This window comes from Linepithema humile, chromosome 6, assembly GCF_040581485.1.
Source record: "Linepithema humile isolate Giens D197 chromosome 6, Lhum_UNIL_v1.0, whole genome shotgun sequence".
Lineage (NCBI taxonomy): Eukaryota > Metazoa > Arthropoda > Insecta > Hymenoptera > Formicidae > Linepithema > Linepithema humile.
The window spans coordinates 14,787,736-14,815,588 of NC_090133.1; the positions used below are offsets into that span (position 1 = coordinate 14,787,736).

The 27,853-nt window shown below is 37.9% G+C and overlaps 2 protein-coding genes across 2 annotated transcripts; one reads left to right on the top strand and one right to left on the bottom strand.

Annotated features, from left to right (window-relative positions):
- Positions 1-9,934: 9,934 nt before the first annotated feature.
- On the top strand, positions 9,935-12,558 carry LOC137000727 (putative nuclease HARBI1). The gene is made up of 2 exons (XM_067358076.1): positions 9,935-11,879; positions 11,972-12,558. Exons 1-2 carry the CDS (start codon positions 11,612-11,614, stop codon positions 12,556-12,558), a joined length of 855 nt encoding a protein of 284 aa, XP_067214177.1. The 5' UTR covers positions 9,935-11,611.
- Positions 12,559-22,721: 10,163 nt separating this feature from the next.
- LOC137000885 (uncharacterized) lies at positions 22,722-26,516 on the bottom strand. Its single transcript, XM_067358473.1, has one exon. It carries the CDS (start codon positions 25,645-25,647, stop codon positions 23,692-23,694), a length of 1,956 nt encoding a protein of 651 aa, XP_067214574.1. The 5' UTR covers positions 25,648-26,516; the 3' UTR covers positions 22,722-23,691.
- Positions 26,517-27,853: the final 1,337 nt, after the last annotated feature.

The window sequence follows — 27,853 nt, forward strand, 5'->3', positions numbered from 1 at the left end:
GGACTGTCGTCGGGTGGTGATGGTCAGGGGGAGAGGGGGGAGGGAAAATTGGACCCTGTTTCGGGGCACCTGTCCCCCTTCCCTCAGCCCCCCGGACGAGTGACGCAACGGAGGAGGCAGGAGGCAAACAACGCCTCTTCCCCCCTATTTTTTTGGGGGGAGACGAGTACGCCTCGAAAGAGGTTGGTCAGGGGGAGGTCCGGAAGACATGCCGCTGGCGATTCCCGGGCCTCTCCCACTGAATGGCCGGTGGAGTCAAGGCAAAAGGGGTGGGGTTTTAGTGGGTAGGCGCCACTCCAGCAAAGTTCCGCTGGGGTGGTGAATCCCACACTCCTTCTCCGCAGTGTGGCCACTAGGGCTGCACATTGCACGCGGAGAGGGGTCTTTTAGAAGATTTCCCCATCCCTGGGGTCAGGACGAGTCCTGGCCCCAGCACCAAAAAAAAAAAAAAAAAAAAAGGTTTACAACCTTGGCGACGGTGTGCCACCTCGACGTGGTGCCAGGGCTCCCCGCTATCCATTCGTAGAGATGCGGGATCTAAGAGCACACCCGAAGAAGTTTAACTTCGTTAAAAAAACTTGGGGCGCCATACCCAAAAAAGGCTCTGAGGCTTGCACTTCACCTTATGACTTAAAATTTGGCCAGAGAAGTACAACTCTGGAAAAAAAACTGAGGGGGAAAACCTCAAAATGGGTCTCTATAGACTGCCTCCCTTCCTTTCCTTTTCCACCTCCTGTCTTACCCTCTCCTCTTTCTCCTCCGCCAGCCTGCATGCCCTAAAAAGCCGAGGAAGGAAAAACCTCGTTAAACAACCGGGGGTTTGAGATACCTCCTGATGAAAAGTCTCAAATGGAAATAACCAGCTGGCCGGGATCCAGGCTAAACAAAGATCGTCCCGAGGAAGGAAAACCTCGTTAAAAAATCGGGGGTTTGAGAATACCTCCTGATGAAAAGTCTCAAATGGTAATAACCAGCTGGCCGGGATCCAGGCTAAACAAAGATCGCGCCGAGGAAGGAAAACCTCGTTAAAAAACCGGGGGTTTGAGAATACCTCCTGATGAAAAGTCTCAAATGGTAATAACCAGCTGGCCGGGACCCAGGCTAAACAAAGATCGTCCCGAGGAAGGAAAACCTCGTTAAAAAACCGGGGGTTTGAGAATACCTCCTGATGAAAAGTCTCAAATGGTAATAACCAGCTGGCCGGGATCCAGGCTAAACAAAGATCGTCCCGAGGAAGGAAAACCTCGTTAAAAAACCGGGGGTTTGAGAATACCTCCTGATGAAAAGTCTCAAATGGTAATAACCAGCTGGCCGGGATCCAGGCTAAACAAAGATCGTCCCGAGGATGGATAGCCTCGTTAAACAACCGGGGGTATGAGAACACCTCCTGATGAAAAGTCTCAATGGAAATACCCAGCTGGCCGGGACCCAGGCTTAACAAAGATCGCCCCGAGGTAGGATCGCCTCGTTAATCAACCGGGGGTTTGAGGATATCTCCTGATGAAAAACCTCAAAAATGGGAAAAACCAGCTGGCCGGGATCCAGGCTTAACAAAGATCGTCTGGGAGGTGAGGGCGGCTCCCCTAACAAGTTGCTTCTGGGAATGGACGACCCGGTACATGTAGCGAAGGTAGCTACCAAGCCAATGGCGCCCGACGACTCGGAGTAACGACCCGGAGAAGGGTTAAATAAACGTCCAGGAGAAGGATACTCCTTGAATAAACCTGGGATTCCTAAAGGGTGGTGCCCATGATTGAAATTACCCCCTTGTGATGGGGCGACCTTCGGGTCGCCGTTTCAGGGTTGTAGGTTGTCGTTAAACCTTCGTGATGGGCCTTCGGGCACACCACTCTAATACACCGGAGGATACCTCTTTGCTATTCCCGGTAAGGAATCGAAAGAGAAAGCCGACTTGCTTGCTGAAAAGCTGAGGAAAGTCTTCGATGGAACACAGGTGAGAATAGGGCGCCCAACCCAAAAAACGGACGTCAGATTGACCAACCTAGATGAATCACTAACATCAGAAGAAGTGGTACAAGTGGTGGCGGCTCTAGGAGACTGCCACAGGGATGATATCCGACATGGCCCCATCAGACGGTTCAAAGGTGGAATGGGCTCGATTTGGCTTCAGATTCCTGCACTCGCAGCCATCAAGATAGCTGAAAAAGAAAAGATTAAAATAGGTTGGTCATCTGTAAGGGTAGAAATGCTGAAGAAGAGACCACTTCAGTGTTTCAAATGTCTCGCTCGAGGACACACCCGTAACAGATGTCCGTCTGAAAACGCGGACAGATCCTCCTGTTGTTACAACTGCGGAGAACCAGGTCACAAGGCAGGAGACTGCACACAAAAACCATGCTGTCCAATATGTAAAGAAAAAGGTTTAAAGGACAAACATAAAGTGGGTAGCCCTGATTGCCCAATGTGTCCCCCAGCCAAGGGAAAACCCAAGATTACTACCTCCCTGATAGCTATACCAGGAAAGGAAGTAGATATGGAGGTGGAAGAGACTAGTACACAATAATGGCTCTTACACTCTTACAAGCTAATGTCAATCACTCTGGCGGGGCTCAGGATCTACTGGTTCAGTATATGACCGAGTGGAGAACGAGCCTCGCCATAGTGACGGAGCCCTACCGAGTTCTGGATAATTCCAGATGGTGGGGCTCATTAGGTAAGTCCCCCAAGGTGGCGATCATCTGGGGGGCGGGGACATAGGGGAAAACCTCCCCTGCACACTAATCATGCGAACAGCAAATTGGGTCGCAGTGGAATGGGGTATATACCTTATAATAGGATGTTATTGCTCACCGAAAATGAAAAAAGTGAACTTCAGGGAGTTCCTCAGATCGGTGAGCACACTACTTGATCCAAATAAGAGTAGGCCAACATTGTTGCTTGGAGACTTTAATGCCAGGTCATTTGAATGGGACAAAAAGTGCTCTGCCAAGGGAAGAATATTATCCAGCTGGGCTGCAGGCAGAGGCCTCATTCTGGTAAATAGAGACAATACACCCACGTGTATAAGATTGAATGGTCAATCTACTGTGGACCTTGCATGGGCAAACCCTGCAATGCACAACAACATTTGGAAGTGGCGAGTGGATCAGAGGACTCCCACTGCCTCGGACCACTTATATATTCGGATGACGGTAGGACCCTCCCTTCTCAAGATCGGGCATCGTGTGAAGCAGTCTAGACTCGATTTCCCACGATGGAATAGGAAAAAACTCAATCCTGATCGACTACTGGCTGCAATCACAGCCAAAACGTGGTCCAATCGCGAACACTTAGAAGAAGATGTTAAAACACAAGTATCGTGGTTGGAAAATACGTTAAAGGAAGTCTCCGACATGGCTATGCCTAAGAGTAAGAAGAAAAGGCAGAGAAATACTTACTGGTGGTGCGAGGAAACCTCCACACTGAGAGATAAATGCCATAAAGCTCGGAGGATACTTACACGTATAAGGAAAAAAGGATCGAACGAAGAGATTGCTTTAGCGAAACAAGAGTACGCGAATACACAGAGAGATCTAAGAATTGGAATAAGGAAGGCTAAATCTAATGCCTGGAGAGATCTCCAGGATACGATAGATAGTGATCCTTGGGGAAGACCATTCAGAATCGTTACAAGGAAAATGAGAACCCAGGACATGCCTGTTGTGTCGAAGCTATCATATACAGACCTAGAGAAAATACTTTCCGTACTACTTTTCCCACGAGGGAAGAAAGGCAGAGAATTCCCTGGAGAACATATTGTCTGGTGTCCGGACTGGGACGTACAGGAGTCGGAAGTTAAAGCTGCTATAAAGAAAATCCAGGGCAATAAAGCCCCTGGCCCGGGAGGAATACTTGGCTCGGTCATGGTTGGTACGTCTTCGTTCCTAATCACTGATTGGGCGAGGTGTTTCACCTCGTGTCTAAGGGATGGTGCCTTCCCTGACAGCTGGAAGATAGCAAGCCTTGTTCTGATCAGGAAGAAAGAAGGGAAGATGAACGATCCGGCTTGCTTCCGTCCCATATGCCTGTTGGATGAAGCTGGAAAACTCTTCGAGAGAGTAATCGTCGATAGAATACATACTCACCTGAACGATATCGATGGGCTCTCCGAAGAGCAATATGGTTTCCGCCAGGGAAGATCAACGATCGATGCAATCCGCAGGCTACGATCCTATGTTCAGGAACACAGGAGTCAGGGACACATGGTCACAGCGCTGGGATTGGACATTGCCAATGCATTCAATTCTCTGCCGTGGGGCACCATCATAAAGGCAATGCGGAGGAAACAGTTTCCTGATTACCTGCTGCGAATAGTCAGAAACTACCTACACAATAGATGGATAACCTATATCGACCGGAGTGGTGGGAAGATTACTAGGGAAATCACCAGAGGAGTCCCTCAAGGGTCGGTCCTAGGTCCCACCCTCTGGAATATAGGTTATGATAAGGTGTTGTCCACGGAAATGCTGCCGGGGGCATGTATGATTATATGTTACGCCGATGATACGGTCCTCCTGACCCCGGGCAATAACATCAGGGAGGTAGCAAGTAACACGGAGATAGCTGCGGCTTCCCTGATCCTCGAAATTGAGAAACTGGGACTTCAAGTGGCTCCTGCGAAGACAGAGATAATGGTGTTTCCATCCAGCGCCATCCAGAATCATCCAACCACGATTCTGATCAAGGGAGAACCTGTTGCAATACAAAGCTCCATGAAGTACCTGGGTATCATATTGGACGGAAATTGGTCCTTTGTCCCACATTTTAAATACGTTGTACCTAAGGCTGAGCGAATGTTCCGAGCTCTGTCGAACATAATGCCAAACCTTAGAGGCCCCGAAGAAAGGATACGGAGATTGTACTTCAACATCATACACTCGGTGCTGCTGTATGGAGCACCAGTGTGGGCTGATGATATCCTAAAAAACACCACAGTTAGAAGAGACATACGTCAATTACAGAGGAAAATCTGTCTTAGACTTTGCTGTGGCTATAGGACGGTCTCCTCTGTGGCAGCAATGATACTGGCTAGGGGAGTGCCGCTGGAATTAACTGCGCGAACACTCACTAATGTTTACAACCAGGTCAGAAACATGAGCCGAGAGGGTAATCCTCTGGAACATGCCTCAATCGTGAGACTCTGTCTACAAGCCAGGAGGGAGGCTTTTACACACTGGAAGGAAAGCGTGGCTAACGATCACACCGCGAGAGGAACGAGGGCCGTGCAGGCCATTCTTCCACGTATGAAGGAATGGTACGACAGAGAACATGGCAACACCCTATTTCACAACACCCAGATAATAACGGGGCACGGATGTTTTCAATCGTACCTATACAGAATACGTAAAGTGGCCTCTCCTGGCTGCTGTCATTGCGATGATGTAATGGATAATGCACAGCATACCCTGGAGTTTTGTCCGGCCTGGGAACAGGAGAGGGCGGAGCTCCGGAGGGTGTTGGGATACGGAGTAGGACTGGACCTCCCATCTCTGATTGCGGAGATTGTGGTCGATCCAGTAAAGTGGAAAGCCTTCAACACCTTTTGTGGGGAGGTGATGAGGGCAAAGGAGGAGGCAGAAAGAATGAGGGAGAGAGAGAGACAGGAGTGTTCTCTTAGAATCATTTAATCTAGTGTAGAACTAGATCATTCATACAACAGAGTATGAATAATCATCCTGGACTGTGTTCAGAGGAGAGCCCGTCGTGTATCTTTTAGAACTGATCTCTCTTAGAGAGAATGACTAGAGAGTGAGATGACGATATACCGCAAGGTCTTCCGTCTCCTCTCATATAGTCAGGATTGGCTCCCAAGGAGGGTTTTTAGCGGGTAGGTCCTCGCGGTGTCCTGACAATTAGTCAGGGCGAGACCGCGAGGGAATCCCGCACTCCCCCATAGTACGGACTGTGGGGGGTCTTGTCGAAGATTTTCCCTCCTTGCGAAAAAAAAAAAAAAAAAAAAAAAAAAAAAAAAAATAGGTTAGGTTTACAAAAATGTACCAAAATTTCTTGTTAACTTTACTATATTGTTTTGTTAGGTTAACACAACTTTGTAGTTAACAAACAAGTTCGGATAGGTGTGGTTTTTGTAAAATACTAACAATATATTTTGGTTTAAAATACTCAATAATGTGATGTTTCCTACCGAGCTCCCGGCTCCCGAGCCCCACGCAAGCGAGATCATGTACGCGCTTCTCGCTTGCATGGGGCTCAGGAGTCGAGAGCCCGGTAGGAAACATCGCATCACTGGTATACATATATTTCAATAAAAAAAAAACACGTGATCATAAAACTTTTCGGATGTAAGGCTGATGGCAGAGACCGAGACATAAGCACTTATGTATGTCGTAGTCGTATCCACACATATCCACACAATAACCTTTCACGACTTACCTTTTTCTCTGCCTTACCGTACGTCAACGACATAAGTGCTTACTTCTCGTTCTCTGCCATCAGCCTAACTAATATTCCGTAATGGATTCCACGGCGCGACGTAAACTTTCAGCGAGATCAGTTAAGACTGCTTCGACTGCATTTGTTACACTGCTACTGCGCCGCGAGTAGCGAAGATGCAGTAGCAGTGTAACAAATGAATGCGGCGAACAGTTGATCAACCGTTTAGTGAATGATGACGAAACTGTTGCAGAGCGCTGCAATTTATGTAAATATAACAAGAAATTTTGTAGATCCAACAAGAAAATACTTATTCAGATCCTTATAGTAAAGTTAACCAAACGGTGTTGTTATAAGATGTAAAATTTTGTGACAATAACCAGAAATTCTGTTTCGTTTGACTAAAATACGGTCAACCAGAAGCATTTTATTAATATATTATAATAAAACCATTTTTCTCAGTGTGGAAATGCTGAACTTTAAAATAATAATGATAGAGAATCAATTAGAATTTCAAATCAAACAGAGATAAAAAAGGATAATTAATAACTCGCAAACTATCTAAAATCTTGATTATCGTTGCGACGTGAACTAGCCTCGGAATCACGCCAGATCCGAGGGAGCACGCCCAATGGAAATCGGTACTCGAGGCATCGGCAATAACTGCTCGACTCGGTAACTTACGGTATCAGAAACAGATGCTTAATTCGGTAACTCGCGGTACTCCACGCTCGTCGGGAGCAAGGTAACTCGCGAAATCGGCAATAACTGCACGATTCGGTAACTCGCGGTACTCCACACAATTCGGGAGCAAGGTAACTCACGCGATAACGGTAACCGGAAATGGGCGCCAGGTGCGAATAATCGCACCGCGGTATCGGTAACTTTAATAGTTCTCAAAATTTGCTCGGCCGCTCCCCGCTCAGTATGGCAGAGGGGCGCAGTTCTTTTACTTAACGTAGATATCTGGAGTGAGAGGCGAACACAAGGACAACTCAATACTTAATAGTTAACAATAATGTATTTCCATAATTTGGCTTACAAGGGTAAAGATGTGCAGCGTTCGGCCTGAGCCGATGCGGCGGAGACGGTTCAATGCGGTAGCAGGGCCGTTCGCCCAATTACTCGATAACAAGAATAAAGTTAGACAAATACGCGAAATCACGGAGATGCGATCACGATAGTTCGCCGCTGATCCGACTCTATCCGGTAAACACGGGACTTATACTCTGATCATTCGATACGGCCGGTGAAGGCCAAATAAACAGACTTTAAGCGACGGGGGCCTAACGGCCAGGACTGAGATGTCGCGGAACGGCTATTTTTCGCGGGCTTTCCCGTTTCTCGCCGAGACGCGAACTTGGCGGTAACCGCAATCTCGCGGAGAACGTTCCCGGATCAAAATCCGCCCGCAGACATTCACGGTACTTCCGGTACGGTGATAACGCGGCAAACGGTAACGGAGCGGTATCGCAAGAAAACGGTAGCAATCGGTTTTTCTTTTCTTTTAAAAGACGGTAACGGCAGGACGGTACGGTAACTAAACGAACGGTAACGAAACGGCACGAGAAAAGACTGTCGGCGCTGAATTCCCACAAGACAGAGAGACTGTTACGCGATATCCGGGGCCGGCTGGACATGCGGTAATTGAGCGTAATTGAGCGCTCACGATATCAAACACTACGGTTAATGTGAGAGACACTACATATTAAACGAACTCACGCTACCAGCCATCACCGGACGGAACTCTACGGCTACCCGAGAGGCGGCTTACAACGATTGGACGTCCTTGGCGTCTTCGGTGTCGTCGGGCTGAGTCCCTGATGTCGTCCTCGCGCACTTGTGTCACACCGAACAGTGACTCTTCTCGGCTATGCCTCTAGGTCCTTCCAGATTCGCGTTGCCTTCCTGCGCATCCTGCCGATTTTCCGAAAAGGGGGGCCCCTGAGAACCGCCCACAGTTCATCCAGGGCGCCCCCTTCCGCTCACTGTGGTTTCCTCAAGTCTTTCGGCTGATAACGTGTCGGTAAGTCGATGTTCCCGGAAGAGACTGGTTAGGCTGGCCGGGCCATACTCCGGTCCTTCCGGGTGCAGCATCTTCGGGGTCCTCGAAGCCGTCTGCAGCCGGGCGAGGTCCGCTGCTGCGTGTCTTTGTGTTGCTTTTGACTTTGTGGCTGAAACCAAAGCGGAGTTAGATAGGGCTTGGATGGCGGAGGCGACGGAATCGCGGTACCTGACCTTTTTCGTGGGGTCACTAACGCGTGGCCCCTGCGGATGATCCCCCGGTGTCCGGCTTCCCTGGCGATGCTGTCTTTGTCCTGAGGCACAAAACACGCAACGCCGCCCGCACGGGGTCTCGCCTTACAACTCAAAAACGGTATTACGGTACAAAAACAGGAATTACAATACAAACGACGCGCAAAAATTGTGGAGTCTCGCGGGTTGCTCTCTCCACGCGAGGAGCAACACCAGGGCTCCTTGCTCCCTCGGCCGGGCTATCGCCCTTGTGACGGCGCTCGAAAAGCGTCACGTCACATCGTATAATTACTTTACCCCAAGCACTATTACAGTCGAATAAAATACAGGGTAACAAAAAGGTCGGAACACTAGAATATTTTGAAAAATATGAGTTTGATCAAAAAATGTCGCAAACAAAAGTTGTATGGTTTTGAGGGAACCATAAGATGGTGTCATCAGTTTAACGTTAAATAATCGTTTGAAAGTCACGTGAAGGTCACCTTCAATTTCTTAAATAAAATATTCTATTTTTTATTGCATATTCTTGTAGCTTACCTCGAGAGCTTTTCAAAGCAGTATAATTAAGTTCCATTTGGTCAAAAACTATTTGAGATATGCGCCTCTAAAGTTTAAGTACTGTCAGGCGTTAGCGTTATTATAGCTGCATCACGTGTGAAGATTGCAGGGTCGAATTCTTCGGAGTATTTTATTATAGTGAGTCCCCTTGCCTCTCACATGTTTGTGTACGTGCGTGCGTGCGTGCGTACGTGCATGTGTATTTATGTGTTCCGAGGTATTTTCAGATTCCAAACAGCAGTCGGTGATACGACCAGCCAAGGTAAGATCGGTCGGTGATCTGCCCAGCCAAGGCAACGTTTTATAGTAAATTTTATAATTCTTGACGAAGTATCACTAGATTTCTTAGTTGCATACACTCTGTTTTTGAGGTAACCACATAAAAAGTAGTCAAGCGGTGATAAATCAGGAGGAGTGTTCTTCACATTAAATCCCCCCCCCCCTCCATCGCTATTTTTTGTCCCTATGACAAGTTTTCTAACTTGTGAAGTCGTCAACTTTTAACGGTAAATATCTCGCTTCGCGGAACAAAGCGACACTATTTCAAATAGAAAAGTTTTATTTCATACAAAAACGCATCGAATAAGCTTAATTGGATCAAAATCGGAGGTGAGGCAGCGATACTGTGTAATTACCTTTTTTTTTAATCCCATCTTTATCTATATTAAACATCATAAAAGGTCATGGGTGGACCCCGGCCAACCATCGACATCCACACCAAAGCGAAATATCCATGGCCACAAAGCAATGCTCTGCATTTGGTGGGATATGCAAGGCGTCGTTTACTACGAGCTACTCAGACTGAACGAAAATATCACGGGGAATTAATATCAATTACAAATGAACCGTCTGAATCAAGCATTGTTGGAAAAAAGGCCAGCAGTAGCCAGCAATCGACGCAAAGTTATGTTTTTGCACGACAACGCTCGACCACACGTTGCAAAAGCCGTCAAGAAAACACTGATGCAGCTCGAGTGGGAAGTTCTTCCGCATCCAGCGTATTCACCAGACTTAGCTCCTTCAGATTATTACTTGTTCCGATTGATGCAGGACGACTTGATGGATACACACTTCAGAAATTACGAGGATGTGTGCAAATGGATCGATGAATGGATTGCTTCAAAAGACCAATCGTTCTATCGTCGCGGAATCTACTTATTGCCCGAAAGATGGGAAAATGTATAGCAAACGAGGGAAAATACTTTGATTAATGTATTTTTTGCTTTTGATATCGAAATAAATGAGTTTTTTAAGTAAAAAAACCGCGGAAACTAAGTTTACTACCTAATAACCTCTAGTAACATTTTTTAACAATAATTCTATGTATTTTCTAATAATTTCAATAATAATTACTTCTAGTAACATTTTCTTGAAATATTTCGATGGACACTTTAATAACTTAAATAATAATAACTTCTAGTATCAATTTCCAGCAATATTTCAGTGTATTTTCTAGTAATTTAAATAATAATTTCATCTAGCTATGTTTTCCTCAATATTCTAGTAAACACTAATAATTTTAATAATAATAACTTCTAGTATCAATTTCAAGCAATATTTCAGTGTATTTTCTAGTAACATAATAATAATTACTTCTAGTAAAATTTTCCAGCAACATTTCAATGTGTTTCTTAGGCCCAGTTCCACAACTTGCTTTAACCAGAGTTTAAGTCGTTAAACCCTGTTTAAAGGAAATGTTGCATTCCACAACTGCCTTTAGCTTCGGTTAATGTCGATAATCTGCGGTAAAAATTAAACGCTAAATTTTGGACGTTTATCGAATTTAAACGAAGTTTATATGGTACGATTGATTTCAATATCAAAAGTTATCGACTATCCAGTTCTTTTGAGGTTATGTAGTATCGCAATATTGTAAGTGAGGAATATTCTTTTGGTGAGAAGTATGGCTATGGCTCTAGCATACGTATTATCTTCATCTGACGAAGAATGTGATGAAGATTTTGTGATTAATCGACGACCAAAAAAAAATAAAAAGACGACCACCATATTTTGAAGAATTTGATGATGTGGATTTTCATGCTCGATTTCGATTAAGTAAAGAATCTGTTAATATAGTGTTAAGAGAAATCGAACAAGAAATTTCTTGTAAAACAGAACAGTAAGTAAAGTTGTGACTTAAAATATTATAAAATAATATAAAATATTGTACTTACAATTAGATAGAAATTATTGTTATAACAGGAGTAACAATAACATAAAAGTAAAAAGTTTAACGAAATCAATATTATATAATTGATTATTTACTATTAATCACAATTATTCGCAATTATATTCATTATTTTTTTTATATCTTCATTGCTATAAAACAAACAAGTAGTGAAATAATTAATACAAGTTATAGTAAAATTATTTTTTTTGGTTTACTAGAAACAACGCTATATCTCCAATGACGCAGCTGCTCCTAACATTAAGATTTTATGCAACTGGAAGTCATTTATTATTAGCAGCAGATTTTTCTGGCGTAAGTAAAACAAGTGCTCACAGAATAGTTCATCAGGTGACCAAAGCTATTGCTCGTTTTCGACCAAGATTCATAAAGTTTCCTGTGCTTGCCGAGGAAATAAAGAAAGAGCAAATCAAATTTTTTGATATTGCACGATTTCCAAGGGTAATAGGTTGTATTGATTGTACTCATATAAAAATACAGTCATTCGGTGAGTAAAATTTAATATCTTAAAGAATATATGTTTATAATAAAGTTATTAACTTATATTATTTAATTTCATTTGCATTTATTTAATTTCAGGTGGAAACGATGCTGAATATTATAGGAATAGAAAAGGATATTTTTCTATAAATGTGCAAGCAATATGCAATGCAAATTTAGAAATAACTGATATTGTAGCTCGATGGCAAGGTTCAGTACACGATGCTACAATATTTAACAATTCTAGAATACGTGCTTTATTCGAAGCTGGAATGTTTGGAAATTCCTTATTGTTAGGAGATGGTGGTTATTCTCTTCGTTCATATTTTATGACTCCATTGCAAAATCCACGAACTCGAGCGGAGCAATTGTATAATGAATCACATATACGAACACGCAATACTATCGAGCGTGTATTCGGAATATGGAAAAGAAGATTTCCTGTTTTAGCGCTTGGGTCTCGATTTCAAAAAGTGGATAATGTATTACCTGTAATTGTTGCAACTGCTGTGTTGCATAATATTGCTCGGCGTGCTGGAGATTTATTACCACCAGATGATTTAACATTACAATTGCCTGCACCATGGGAAAATATTTTACAAAATGGAAATATACGTATACCTTGCAGAAATAATGTACAAAATAACATACAGCAGCTATTAATCAACGATTATTTTCAAAGGTAAGAGAAAAATTTTATCGCAAATTATATATCTATACAAATAGTATATACTTTTATGATCTTAATAGTTCAATATTTTATTATTAAATGTAAGAGAAGAAATTAAAATATTAAATCATAATAACAAATATTGTCAAAATTAACATTTGGTTTTATTGTAAATAAAGAATATGAAAATTGAAATTGGATAATATAGATAACTTACATTTGAAAAAAAAATATCAGTTATTATATTCTAAAACTGTGAAATGAAATTAATGTAAAGTTCTATTTTGCAAAGACTAAAATAATAAATTATTTATTAATTTTCATTGCTTGCGAAAATTATTATTTTGTAATTATTAATTTACTTCTTAAAAGCTCCTTAATAAATAAAAGTATTATTTTAACATATTACATTTTTTTTCAGTTTAATATAGAACAACCGGTTTTGCCTATAAAATAAATGTAGTCCTTGCAGAAATTTAATTTATGTTAGCAGAGATGAAAGGATTATGTGTTATGATTGACAGAGATGAAAGGATTATGTGTTATAAAATGCTGCATTTTATGCGACTCGATTATATGAAATAGAGGACTATTATAATATTTCTTTACAGTAAATTGAACTATCCAAATATCATTAAAAAAAATGTACAAAAATTTATATTATAAAATATTTTATTTTACATATGTATGTGTAAATATATTTTTATGTCCATAAGTATATGTAAATATTTCTTTTAATATTCACACTTTCAAATATTACATATGTACGATAATAAAAAATAAATTTCTGTTTTAATATATTTTACTTATGTTATTTGCTTTCTTTGGTACTTCAAAATAATAATTTACATTTCATATAAAGTACTTAGTACACTTGGTGTTAACTAAAATAACAGAACAGAACAGTTCAACAAATACATAAATAAATTTTTTAATATTAAACATGTTGAATAATGATCCAAATTGGAACTAATAGAATTAAAGAAAAAAAAAACGATTTTATTTATCTTTATGATCATAAAGATTTTAACTGTTTTTTAAGAATTTCAACATGAATTAACTAAAATAACAGAACAGTTTCAATGAATACACAAATAAATTTTTTAACATAAAAACATGTTGCATATATATGATCCAATTTGGAATTAATAAAATTAAAAAATAAAGAAAGAGAGGAACGATTTTATTTATTTTTATGTTTTATAAGATTTTAGTTGTTTTTTAAGAATTTCAACATTAAGTTTTTCTTTTTCTAATAGCATTTCAAAAATTGATATTTCTATTGCTGATTTTTTACGAATATCTTCCTTCATTAATTCCACTAATTCCAATTTGGATTGTGTCAAATTATTTAATTCTTCATTTCCTTTGGTAGCTTTTGTTTTCAGCTGTTTTGATCTTTTACCCTTTACATTAAATCGTGAACTATTTGATGATGAGCTATTTGTTAATGGATTGTAGTTTTCTTTAGAGGATTGTGCAACGACTGTTTCAATATCGTCTAATGTTAACGAATCTTCATTTTTATGATTGTTTGGAAACTGCAATTCTTTACTCTTTTCAGAGCTCAGCTTGGCTGGTGTCCATTCGTTCCAAGTTATTGAGTTATTTAAATTCTCATCTTCAAGTATCTGTGACAAATACAAATATTTTAAAACAATAGTTTCTCTATAATAATATTTAAAATATTCGATATATTAAGTAAATATTTTACTCATAAAAAAACCTTTCCAAAAAATTGTTTTTTTTTTAAAAAGTTTTCCTCATAAAAAACCTTTTCAAAGAACTGTACTTTCAAAAATATATTATATTAAAAAAAAGTTTTTCTCACAAAAAACTTTTCCAAAAAAAGTTGTATATATCATAAAAAACTTTTCAAAAAGATTGTATTTTTTTTTTTTTTCCAAAAATATATTATAAAAAAATCTTTTTAAAAAAATTATATATATTTATTATAAAAAACCTTTCCAAAAAAATTGTACTTTTAAAAAAAGTTGTATATATTAAATAAAAATTTGCTACATATTCTGTCTATAAAAGAGGTGATATCAGAAAATGACGCCAAGTTTAAATAAAGAACCTTTCAAAAAAAGTTGCATGTATATCTAATTATTTATTTAAAAATGATATTTATGTTTATATCTAGTTAATTCTTTTTAAGTATACTTTTTAAAATAATTGCATTTGTATCTAGTTATTTTTTTTATATCTGTATCTAGTTAAATAAAAAAATTTTTCAAATTTAATCAAAATAAAAAAATATTACAAAATTTCGCAAAAAACTTGGCGCTGCTATAAAATAGCCTTAAAATATTATTATACATCTTAAAATATTATAGAGCAATGAAGGCTATTTTATAGCAGCGCCAAGTTTTTTGCGAAATTTTGTAATATTTTTTTATTTTGATTAAATTTGAAAAATTTTTTTATTTAACTAGATACAGATATAAAAAAAATAACTAGATACAAATGCAATTATTTTAAAAAGTATACTTAAAAAGAATTAACTAGATATAAACATAAATATCATTTTTAAATAAATAATTAGATATACATGCAACTTTTTTTGAAAGGTTCTTTATTTAAACTTGGCGTAATTTTCTGATATCACCTCTTTTATAGACAGAATATGTAGCAAATTTTTATTTAATATATACAACTTTTTTTAAAAGTACAATTTTTTTGGAAAGGTTTTTTATAATAAATATATATAATTTTTTTAAAAAGATTTTTTTATAATATATTTTTGGAAAAAAAAATACAATCTTTTTGAAAATTTTTTTATGATATATACAACTTTTTTTGGAAAAGTTTTTTGTGAGAAAAACTTTTTTTTAATATAATATATTTTTGAAAGTACAGTTCTTTGAAAAGGTTTTTTATGAGGAAAACTTTTTAAAAAAAAAACAATTTTTTGGAAAGGTTTTTTTATGAGGAAAACTTTTTTTTAATATAACAAGGCGTGTACTTGGCGCCCATTTTTTACCTTTTTTAAAAAAAAAGGTTTTTTTGTGAGATATCATTTCTTTTTTTTAGTAAAAATAATTTTAATAAATATGATTCTTTTTTTTTAGTAAAAATAATGGTAATAATATCCCACCATCACTCCCGTCATATTTTCAATACGACAATCCTCTTTTTGATTATAGAAATCTTAATTTATACAAACCTAATAATTTTTTTTTATATTTTACAACATGTTTTATAAGAAAATTATTAGTGATCATAAAAAGGGTATAAAAAACCATTTGTATTTCTAAGTTATTGCGTTTTTTCATATATAAAAACAGATTACTTTTGATCAAATTTCTGTAAGAATGACAAAAACATCTTTAGCACCTCTAGGCCATTGTCTTTTTTTAATTAGCGTATCGTCAGCTTCAATCCAAGTGTTAGACATTTCTTCTCTATAAACATTACATACCTGCCGATTCCACCAATGTGCACAAAGTACACTTTCTGTCCACTAACTACAGAATACTAACAAGGGAACGTTCACAAGTGTCCCCTCCCCCGATTTGATTTTCCTTGAAATATGTTGTAAAACATACAATTTGAGGAGACACGTATTTTTTTATAGCGGCCCTAACTCAAATTTAAGGGATCAAACACTCCTTTGAAAAAAAAACGATTTTTTTCTTTGTGTGTAACTATCGCCAAAACCGTAGGAGATAAAAAAATATTTCAAATAGAAGTTGTATGGCTTGTAATGGACTTTATAACTGTGTAGTTAAATTTTCAAAAAATGAAATTTTTTTTAATTTACCCCCACCCCTTGTTATTATTTTTTCAAATTTCAAAATTTTTGTAATGACAAAAGTTGTAGCATTTTTTACGCTGAATTCAACCATATATGATTTTATTATGTTTCGAAATCACATCTTTCAAAAATGAGTCATCAGTATCACATTATATGCGTCGCGCTGCATGACCGTTTATACCGCACTTGTGTTGTGCATAGTCGCAAAACAAATATAAAAATAACATGTTATTATATATTTGAGAAAGAAAAGTTAACTAAAATTGTTGCTAAAGCATCTCTTTCACATTACACTCTTATAGATAATCGCTGCATTTCGTGCGCAGCGCGTTGTTATATGCAAGTTAGCTATCAGCGCATATTACACTTTGAAGTTTTGCTTGCAGTGACCACGGGAAAATAATTTATGAAACGAAAACAGTGAATGAATCAATCTATTCAACATATATCTACCCTGACTCTACCTTCTTGGCCCGACTTGACTGAGAATGAAATAAAATATAAAATTCTGTACAGTTTACTCTTTTTCAATAATTTTAATATACTGTGATTCTACATGCTATTACATTCCACTAAATTACTACGATTTTTTTAAACTATGGTATATAAAATGTATATTATAAGTATAATTATAATATATATAAATAAGCTTATATATATATAAAAGCTTATTTATTGTATCAATATATTATAATTATACTTATAATATACATTTTATATTTCAAGATTTTATATACCATAGTTTAAAAAAATCGTAATAATTTAATAGAATGTAATAGTATGTAGAATATATCGCAGTATATTAAAATTATTGAAAAAGAGTATGTACAGAATTTTATTCATTGTCAGTCAAGTCGGGCCAAGAGAGTAGAGTCAGGGTGGATATATGTTGAATAGATTGTGATTCATTCACTGTTTTCGTTTCATAAATTATTTTCCCGTGGTCACTGCAAGCAAAACTTCAAAGTGTAATATGCGCTGATAGCTAACTTGTATATGACAACGCGCTGCATACGAAATGCAGCGATTATCTATAAGAGTGTAATGTGGAAGGGATGCTTTAGCAACAATTTTAGTTAACTTTTCTTCCTTAAATATATGATAACATGTCATTTTTATATTTATTTAACGACTATTGCGCAACACAAGTGCGGTATAAACAATGCGTCATGCAGCGCGACGCATATAATATGATACTGATGACTTATTTTTGAAAGATGCGATTTCGGAACATAATAAAATCATATATGGTTGAATTTAGCGTAAAAAATGCTACAACTTTTGTCATTACAAAAATTTTGAAATTCGAAAAAATAATACCAAGGGGTAAGAGTAAATTAAAAAAAATTACATTTTTGAAAATCCAACTACACAGTTATAAAGCCCATTACAAGCCATACAACTTCTACTTGAAACATTTTTTTATATCTCCTACGGTTTTGGCGATAGTTACACACAAAGAAAAAACTCGTTTTTTTCAAAAGGGTGTTTCACCCTTTAAATTTGAGTTAGGGCCGCTATAAAAAAATACGTGTCTTCTCAAATTGTATGTTTTACAACATATTTCAAGAAGAATCAAATCGGGAGGGGACACTTGTGAACGTTCCCTTTAAGAGTGTTGTCAGCATGTGTGTTGCTACACTTCTGCACTTCAAGACGAGAAAAATTTTTTTTATAAAGAATACTATTATTTTGATATACACTATCTCTATTCGTCTCCACAACACGTTACATATACATTTTACGACCGATATTAATTATATCAATGTGATTAGTGTCATCAAAGCTGCGAGCTGACAGGTCTGAGCGCCGCCATGTTGAAAAAGGACAGACATCTTTTAGAAAAAGAAAGGAAAGAAAAAAGACGCTCTTATGCGGGAATTGACATTTCACGGGATGTAGAAAAGGACAACCATGTCGCATTTTGATGCTTCTAGTTGACAAAGGAAAAACTTATATATTAGAGAAGGATGACGAACAGACGACGACGACCAAGCCTTACATAGATTTCGGCATATTTCGACTTTGGCAAACTTTGGCAAACTTTGGCAATTAATATAGTTTTTTAGAAAGCATGTACAAAAAAAGTAAAGATACTTTTATTATGTAAATCGCATGTGCTCTATCGATTGAGCCTATTATAAATTCGATCGGTCCACGCATTATTGAGATATGAAAATCTCGACTCCTATCAGCTCATGTGCTCGCGTAAAGATACACGGTCGGTCTTGCGCTGCGCGTGAACTTGGCGCGAGACACTACCGTGTCTCTTGATAAATAAATGCAAATGCCAACGTAAGCGCGCGCCGCGCGGCTTCTCAGCGCCATCAGCGCACCTAACGTCAGAAATCGGAACATGGACATTTTAGCTGGACATTTTTATCGTACTATTTTAGACATTTCGACTTTGGACTATTATAACTTTTTTTCTACAGCACCAACAGTAAAAACAAGCATACTTTTCTTATGTAATTTGGGTATGCGCTATCGATTGAGCCCAACAACAACTCAATCGGCCCAGCCGTTATTGAGATCCGATAATCTCGGCTCGTCTCAACTTTCGGGCTCGCGTAAAGATACACGGTCGGTCTTGCGCTGCGCGTGAACTTGGCGCGAGACACTACCGTGTCTCTTGATATATATGTACCTCAAATTCGTAAGTGTCTTCATATTCCAATCCTTCATTGTACTGTGAATCATTTATGTTTACAGTATGACCTGCGTTTTCATATTTCAATTCTGTACTGCACTGTAGATTATTTGTGCCTACAATATGTTATAGTATATATTAAGTATATATTTATTGATACAAACAAAAAATCAATGTTATAAATATTTATTAATTTTTGCCTTCAAAAGATTAATTTTTATTTACGTAAACATAATTAGATGATATATACTATATTTTTTTCATTAAGAAAATGACATAGTCCCTGTGTGGTGCTCATATATAAACAAATTCTAAATCTTTATTCTTTTATTATAAATATAAAGTTTCTAATTTATATCTAATCTTATAAATGTTCTAAGAAATTAATTATTTTATAGCATACCTGCAGTGTTATCGCTGTCAAATTTATTTTGTAAGCCTTCAATTGATGGATGAATAATGCTTTTTACCTTTTCAGCAATAGGATTGTTACGTCCTGATAGATGTAGAATTTTTTCGTTGGGCTCGGCGATCGACGTAAACGGACCTGACCGCACGAGCCGAGCGGCACGTTTAGGACTTGCGACGGGTCAGCGACTGGAAGAGTCGTTTTTACTCCGTCAACAAGTCAACCGCTCGTGGTTCCCTTTTTGGGTCAAGGAATTGAATCCCTATTACCCGGGGCGGAACCTTTGTGCGCAATTTGAGAGGGAAGGTGTGAGGGGGGTGACGAACGAGGAGGGTGTGGTTAAATGAAAAAGAACAAAAGTTTAATTTATTAAAGACAACATTTTAATTTGATTGAATTTATAATTAGGATACAAAACTTAATTCTTAATTGCAGGTGCTAATAATTTTATTTGTGTATTCTTTACAACTGTGTGTGTGTGTGTGTGTATGTGGATTATTCCTCAGGGAGGACAAAAGAAATAATAAAATAAAGAGAAATGAACTGACTTACTCGTTGCAGAGTAGTTTCGGATCGCGTTGAATATGTTCGGTGGTTCTGAGCAGGCGCCCCGTTGAGGGAAGGTGTTGTATAGGCGTCGGACCCTTTTGTAAACGAGTGGGCACCCTACTGCGGGATGGTGTCGTCAGGGTGATGGGCCTTCTACTTGAGATGCACCACGAGATGGTCGCGACAAAGTATCAACTGATTTTACTCTTTGATTCGCGCCCCCGAACTACTCGAAAACTGTTTCGAGAAACTGAGCTAAACGGAATAACTGCGCAAACTGCTTGAAAAACTGTGTGTGATTGTGTATAATTGCGCTTGGAGCCACCAAAACACGGGTTTTTATACCCTTTCCTTGGGGTGGATCCATTTGGAAAATCTTAGGTTTTTGAAGCGGGGATCGAATAGGAATTAGTCTTGTGAGAAGATTTTTAATGTGGGGGAGGATGGCGTCATTTTTAACTAATAGGATTAGGTTTAGGTAATTAAGTTACTTGGAATGGGGGTAGGAAGAAAGGGGCCCTAACGAATAAGGAATAGCGTCGTTTCGGGTCCATATGCGATGGGGGTAGGTTTTTGAGGTGGCGTAACCCGGTTGGTGTTAATTAGTATAGGTGGGGTGCATCTCAGTGTCTTAAGATCTAGGTGGGCGTAGTCTTTAGACCGTACGACGGAATGAAGGGTGGTCTATAGAGGTGCTTGCCCCGATTCCCGGCTTTCGGATTGGAGGGTTGAGAATCGGTATATGAGTTCGCGAGGCCTTGGGTCACTGATCTAATAAATTTGATAGTTTACGACTGTCGCGTGGCCCTGGGGTCGCGTGGAGAGTGCGATTAATGCATCTCGGTTTCCCAGACCTACTGAACACGTGCACCGTATCAGGTGTCATGCCTTCTAGGCGTGCGACTGTGGTCATTACCCGATCGTCACTCGGTAAAATCCTATCTATTAGGGTTCCCGTAGGCAGAATCCAAGTATATGGCTAGCTAGTGCCAGTTTTTATTTCCTACTTTAAACATCTGGAGTCGACTAAAGACTCCGGTTACCGCAAGTTTTGACTTTTATGATTTTTCTGACGACGATAGGCACGCTGACCGACCAAGGTATTTTCAAATATCTATCCCCCTTGCTATTTTTCTCTGTGAGAAAGTTCGAGCTCATGGTGTCTCGTGAGAAAAACAGCTCTGGCGTTATAATATTCTTTAAAAGTTTTTTGTTGGTCCCGTGTTTACTAGGTCTGGTATTTAATAAAAAGAAAAGAATCGTGAAGTCTGATCAGGACGTAACACCCCCCACCTTAGACAAATGTTGGGGGTATGCAACATTTGCAATTAAATTAAAGATAGATTCTTTTCCCCTTTTCTTTTTTTTCGGTTAACATTCCCATTTAAGATGCCGAATCGTTCTTACACTGTTTGTTTGTTAAAGAGAAGGAAAGGAAAGGCGACCTCCAAAACCCCTTCCTTATTCCTTTCGTTCTTTTTTTTTTGCTGTCGCTTACATACTGGATATATATATATATTTTTCTTTTGACTTTATTTCTAATAATAAAAATCTACTATAAAGGATTTGGTGAAGCCTTCTTCCGTGGAATCCCTTTAAATGTTTGATAGAACATGGTAAAATGAGTATAGAAAAGAAAAGATGGAGTTTTATTTACGTGATAATCGTGTCCCAAAATGTCACGTACGAAGGCCCGCAGGTCAGTCCAACCACATGTTCCCTTTTATTGCTTTTCTGGATAGTCACTTATCTTCTCCATCCCTTGGCCCCAGCTCGGCTTTCATCTTCACACAGGAACTTCTCTGTACAGTCTTCTTATCTTCATTGTTATTAATAAAGTTTCCGCAACCTTCACATGGGTTGATCTCATGGATCAGGTAGGGTGATGTGGTAGGTGCGTACTCAGGTTTGTCCTTAGTCACCGGATTATGACAACACTGGTGACGGGAATTGTGGTAGTCTACCACAATTAACGTATTTTCCCAATCAGGGCAGTCGTACATTAAGTTCCGTGAGCAGCGAGCAGACTCCAGGGTGATCTTTCAGTGTAGCGTCAAATGGATTAGTGGCACATTACTCCTCGATGTATGTATAGATATTTCTTCTTCTTTCTCTCTCTTTTTTGTATTTGTAAAAGTTGGTACTCTGACATTCTATACTGTGACTGATCATCAAGTAATTCTCCCTATAGCAAATTGTTAATGAAAAGGATTCCACTTTATCTAAGATTTACTTATGAGAGGATTACGGATATATGAAAATCCCTTAAGTATACGATATTATTTATTTGTGTATGTATTAAGTAGAATATTTACTAGAAGTTAAGCCTACGTCTAAGTTAATTATTTTGCTTATTTACTTAGATATATATATATATATGCTTTTAGAAGTATGTATCTATATATATGTATATATGTATATAAGATTATATATGTTTGATTATTTATTGAGGTAGATAGTAAAACCTTCTTTTTTTTTCCTTCTTTTTTTTTGTACTATATATATGTTTGATATATAGAGATATATGTATATATATAGATATTTCTTAACATTATTTTAAACATGTATATATGTGTATATATATATATATATATATGTATGTATGTGTGTGTATAATATTATGGTTATTACTTATACTATTGAATATATATGTATATATATTTATGTATTTTCTTTCTTATAGAAGATAATTTAAAGATAATTTTTTATAAAAGATAGTTATATAATTTTTTTTCTTTTTTTTTTTTTTTTTTTTTTTTTTAAAAAACTTTTCTTTTGCCTAATAACAAACATAATATATATATATACATATGTATATTTTTTTGTTATTTTTATTAGTTATTATTGGTGATTATAGCACTAATTATGTGTATATTCTTATGCGTTTTAACTCAACGCGGATGGTACGGTGTGTGTGGCTATATTCGCTATTTCTTGCGCAACTCCTAATTCTATTAATAAGTCTCTGAGGTTGTGGTAAACGTTGTTAGTTTCATTCTTGATATCTAATTTGATGAGTGCACCTTCGTCCCGAATTGGTTTGATTATCTGCATAATTCCGGTTTGCTGTTCTGCGATGCTTCGAGTGACATTTATGGCCCTACGAGACCATGTGGGTCCTGTAGTGGCGGGGGCTGTGTAGGCTAAGCTACATGGCACAGCTTGCCAGTAATGTTCTCTGAACCTCTCCTCGAGATGGTAGAGTTCAGCTGTTGCATGGCGAATATACACGCCCCAGTCTCGGAGGCCTATCTGCACTGTCTCATCTCCGTTCATCTTCGTAACGATGCCGCGTTGCCATCCTCCTTTTGTTTCAAGAGCAACAATGTCACCTAGTTTTGTATTCGAGTGGAAAAATCGGCGTTTGTTCATCCGCTGGTTGAAGTCCTCCATCATTTTTTGGAAGGATTCTTTACTATTTTCCAAGTGAATCCAAATTAGCATAGGCGAAAACACCCTTACTATTTTAACAGCAAACGGCGAGCGGCTCAGTTTTTGAGTATCGAGGTGTTCGATCTCCATGTTTCTATAAACAAAAAGGTGGTGTTGGGGTTAGGTGCGAATTTCGAGTCGCAACTGCGAGACCTCATGATAAGGAGCGAAACAGATTAAAATAGATAAAACAATAAAATGCGTAAAATCAAAGTTGGCGCTTGTGTAAAGTTGATAGGAAAACTGTTGTTTATGTATTTCTCTTCTTTTCTTCCTGTCTTTCTTTCCGTCTCCCCCCTCTTTTTTTTTATTATTTTTTTTTTCTTTAAGGGAAAGAGAAATCAAGCGGTCAATCCTTCAGTGCGAATGTATAAGTGGATGCGTCCTTTGCAGGTAGTAGGGGGTAGGTTCCCCTCTGTGAAGAGTCTTCTATCGGGTTTCGTTCTGCGGGTGGTTGTGTAGCTTCTCGGTTTTCATCGCGTGGTTTTTTCAGTTTTAAGTGTAATAGGAGCTGAGTTAACGAGTCCCAGATGGCTCCAAGCAAATATATGGACCATCCGTATACTGTGTGTAGAGCATAGCCATGCACAATGGTATCCAGTATTAGTTTTACTGCTCTTACTGCCAAGTAAATTCCTAAAAATCCAGCGCTTATATTGCCGAAAATTAGGAATCGATTCCAAAATTTCTGCCATGCCGAGATAGCTATTTTTTCAACTGATGCCTCATCTAGGAAGTTTGCAAAAGATCCTCCATCGTGCATAATCGTAGAGTGGCCCATCATTCCTCTGGCCAAGGTGTTTAACATTGCGGGTCTCTCAGCAGGAAACATAATATGATCCCTGAGATCGCTTAAATCTCTTTCAGTATATATGCCGCTGGTAGCAAGTGATCCGGGGCTAATATATTTCCAGCTAGGTGTTGTCATCGGTTTCATGGTCATCGGCGTTACTGTATGTATTGGTTTAGGAGTGAGTCTATACCATGCATCTCCCAGAAGATACATAGGTGGTGCGAACAAATTGCACGTAATCTGCGTTCCTTGTCGTAATAGTATATGGGTTTGCGGTGTTAAAAATTGTGTTCTGTTTTCTCGCGTCACAGGCAATTGATCATAGCATTCTTCGGTGTGTGCTACTCTTACTTCGACAGGCACACATTTTACTATGTGTATTACTTCGCCAGCCAGTAAGGCCATGTATCCTGGTCCCTTCATAAAGTGATAAGCGAAAACATCCGGTGATTGAGTGGCTATGGCTAATGAATTGTGTAATATTTTCTGTTCGAGCTGACATTGTTGCAGTAAAATATTCTTATATAGTTCACTAAATTGAGTCCGCACATGTTTCTCTACATATACAAATTTAGAATTCATATAGGTGAAAATGTCCAAATTAGCTATGCGTGATTCTTTTTTAAAAATTGCTACGCCTGGTGAAGTTTCGAAAATTACTAATTTTGGATGTTCCGTGTGGAAAAGAGTGTATCCACAAGTAGAATAGGAATCTCTGCTTGCCAATGCAAAAACTGTGTCTTCTGTAGTCATGGAATAAACAATTTGCTGTTGTTTGTTGACGACGTCTATTATTCTGTGTGCATATCCTTCATATAATACTCCATAAGTGCCGAACCTGCAGGTATCCGTGGGCATGGATGCCCAGTAGGTATCCCCACCCTCGATGTCAGTGCAATGTGTTGCGCTCAACGCGCAGGTCACTCCAGACCTCAGTTGGACTCGGTTCGTGTTTATCTTCACGTCAGCTATATAATCCTGTAGTGTAATTTTTATGGTTGCGAGTACCACGGCTTTTTCCCATGTGCCAAATGGATCGCTATACGTTGTTCCGGAACAGGTGCCATCATTGTTCACGTGTCCGGCCAGTGTTACCGGTCGTGTTGCAGTTTGATTGGATTTCAATCCTGTTATTCGAGTATTCCCGATTTCGTAAGTACCATACATATGCATTCGTTGGCAGGCGTCTCTTGATACCTCTTCTATATACGCGTGCTTTCCGTTGTACACGTCCATGGAGTGAGAGAACATTCCGCATCTCCTGATTAATCTGTCTATTTCTATTTTGCATTGTATAACTCTCGCGGAGGTAAATTCGTTAATTTGTAGCAATTGTATATAAATCTTTTGAGCTGCTACTTCTGGCTGTGGTATATCACATTCCTCTATCCCCAGTAATGATAGAGTCGTAATGTTCGTCGATGCAGATCCGCAGTCATATCCTATTATGCCTTTAGTGCCGCGTAACCAAAAATTTAGCACGGCGATTATTAAAAATCCTCGGAGATCCATCTGAAATTTAGCACGTCTAAGGTATATTAATATAGCGCACCTTTAATTGTCAAGCTTGTTGTTATTACTTATTTCCTTATTTGCTAATCAATTTATCATTTATTTATTTATAAAAAATTTTTTTTTTGTAAAATATATTTATATATATATTTTTTTTTTATAGTTACTTATTTTAATTAACAATAATAAAATTACTTAATTATTAGGAGTTGGTTTGATGTGTGAGATTCGTAGGCGATTAGGGTGTACAACGCGACTGTTCTTTTTTATTTTAATTCTTACGTTATTTCTATTCAATATTTCTAGGACCTCATGGGGTTCTGTGTATTGATCTCCAAATTTGCCAGGTTTAGGGCCTTTTAATAAAAAGACTTGATCACCAAGTTTGAATGTTTGTGGGTTTATCTTTTTATCATAGTGTCTTTTCGATTTAATTTTTGCTTCGACAACGTTTTCTCGGGCATTTTTCTGAATTGCGTGGAGTTGACTAACTAAATTTACAAGATATTCGTTGTAAGTTGCTAATTTATCGCCAGATGCTAAAGGTTCATTTGACGGAATTCGTGCTATTTTGCCGAAGATTAATTCGTAAGGCGTGTGTTTAGTTGCTTCATGTACACTAGTGTTATAATTATACATCGCGAGACTTATCCATCTATCCCACTGTTTTTGTTCTCTTGCATATTGCTTTAAATATTCTCCTAATGCGTGATGTGATCTTTCTAATGAGCCGTTTGATTGAGGATGGAATGCGGTTGTACGGAATTTACGAATTTTAAATATTTTAGCTACCTTCTTCATTAAGTCACTGATAAAATTTCTACCCTGGTCTGTTAAAATTGCTTTCGGAGAACCGAATACACAAATAAATCGATCGACGAAAGCTTCGGCTACCGTTTCGGCAGTTTGGTCGGATAACGGTATTCCCATGCTAAATTTAGTGAGTTGGTCTTGTAGAGTTAAGATATATTCATTGCCACGTTCGGTTTTAGGCAAAGGTCCTACGATATCCATGGCGACCTTATCGAAAGATGATCCGGGTGTATCGGTAATTATCATAGGTTGTTTGGTTTTTACGCGAACTAGTTTCTTTAATTGGCAATGTAAACATTGTTGGATAAAACGCTGTACATCTATTTTTAAATTTTCCCAGTAATAATTATGTTTGATTCTATTATACGTTTTAGTTACTCCGCGATGTCCCCCAGTGGGTAAACAGTGCGTTTCTCCTATTATTATTGGTCGTAGATCTCTAGGTGGATATTTAACTAATCCATTGCAAATAATTAATTTAATTGGTGCGTCAAGGAATATTAATTGTAGCCGATTTTTGACATTGTTCCACGGTACATTGTTAATAAAATCCGTTTTAGCAATACTAAGTGTTTCAATTTTTAAATTTTCAACAGTTTCTTTTAAGTTATTTAAAGCGGTTATGATTTGAGATAAAGTTAATGTTGGGCCTTCTCGTTGTTCTTCGCTTATCGGCAATATTATATGATAATAATTTTTTACTTTAATGGTTTTAGGTTGATTTAACATAAGATTATTTAAATTTGGAAGTTTGTTTCGTTCGAATAACTTTTGCGAACCGGAATCTAAAGGTTTACCGTTTGTATCAACAAAATATGCTATGTTGTCTTTACGTAAGAATAATAGATCGCGAGATTCAATTAAATTATTTTTTATTATTTGCTGATTATTAATAGTGGGTTTACTATAATTTTTGATATTGATCTCTTGGTTATTGTCTATATTTTCTTGTTCCTCGTCTTCATCACTGTTTTCTTTATCAGGCGGATCATTTCTATCGTCTAACAATATAATGTTATCGTCTATTTGCTCTTTTATTAAATTATCTTGATCGGTAATTCGACGTCGTGCTGTCCGACTTCTTGTTAGTATTTTGTCATGTGTAGGTGGACTGTGAATTAATGCTCTCTCTATTATTTGTTGATTTGGTTCATCTAATTCTTCTTGGGTAAATGGTATCGAGTCTGTATTATTTTTAATTGCATTTTCGTTTTCTTCGGTGTCGGAAAAATGTAATTCGTAATTTTCTTCCTCGCTATCAGAAAGATGCGATTTGTAATTATCATTTTCTTCAGTGTCAGAGAGGCGTAGTTCGTAATTATCATCTTCCTCTGAAGAATCGGAGAGATACAATTTATAATTATCTTCTTCTTCGTCAAATTCTCTTTGCGTT

Coding starts and splice junctions, on each gene's coding strand:
- LOC137000727 (XM_067358076.1), top strand. CDS start 11,612: ATGACGCAGCTGCTCCTAACATTAAGATTTTATGCAACTGGAAGTCAT. Junction 11,880..11,971: donor TATAAAAATACAGTCATTCG/GTGAGTAAAATT, acceptor ATTTAATTTCAG/GTGGAAACGATGCTGAATAT.
- LOC137000885 (XM_067358473.1), bottom strand. CDS start 25,647: ATGGATCTCCGAGGATTTTTAATAATCGCCGTGCTAAATTTTTGGTTA.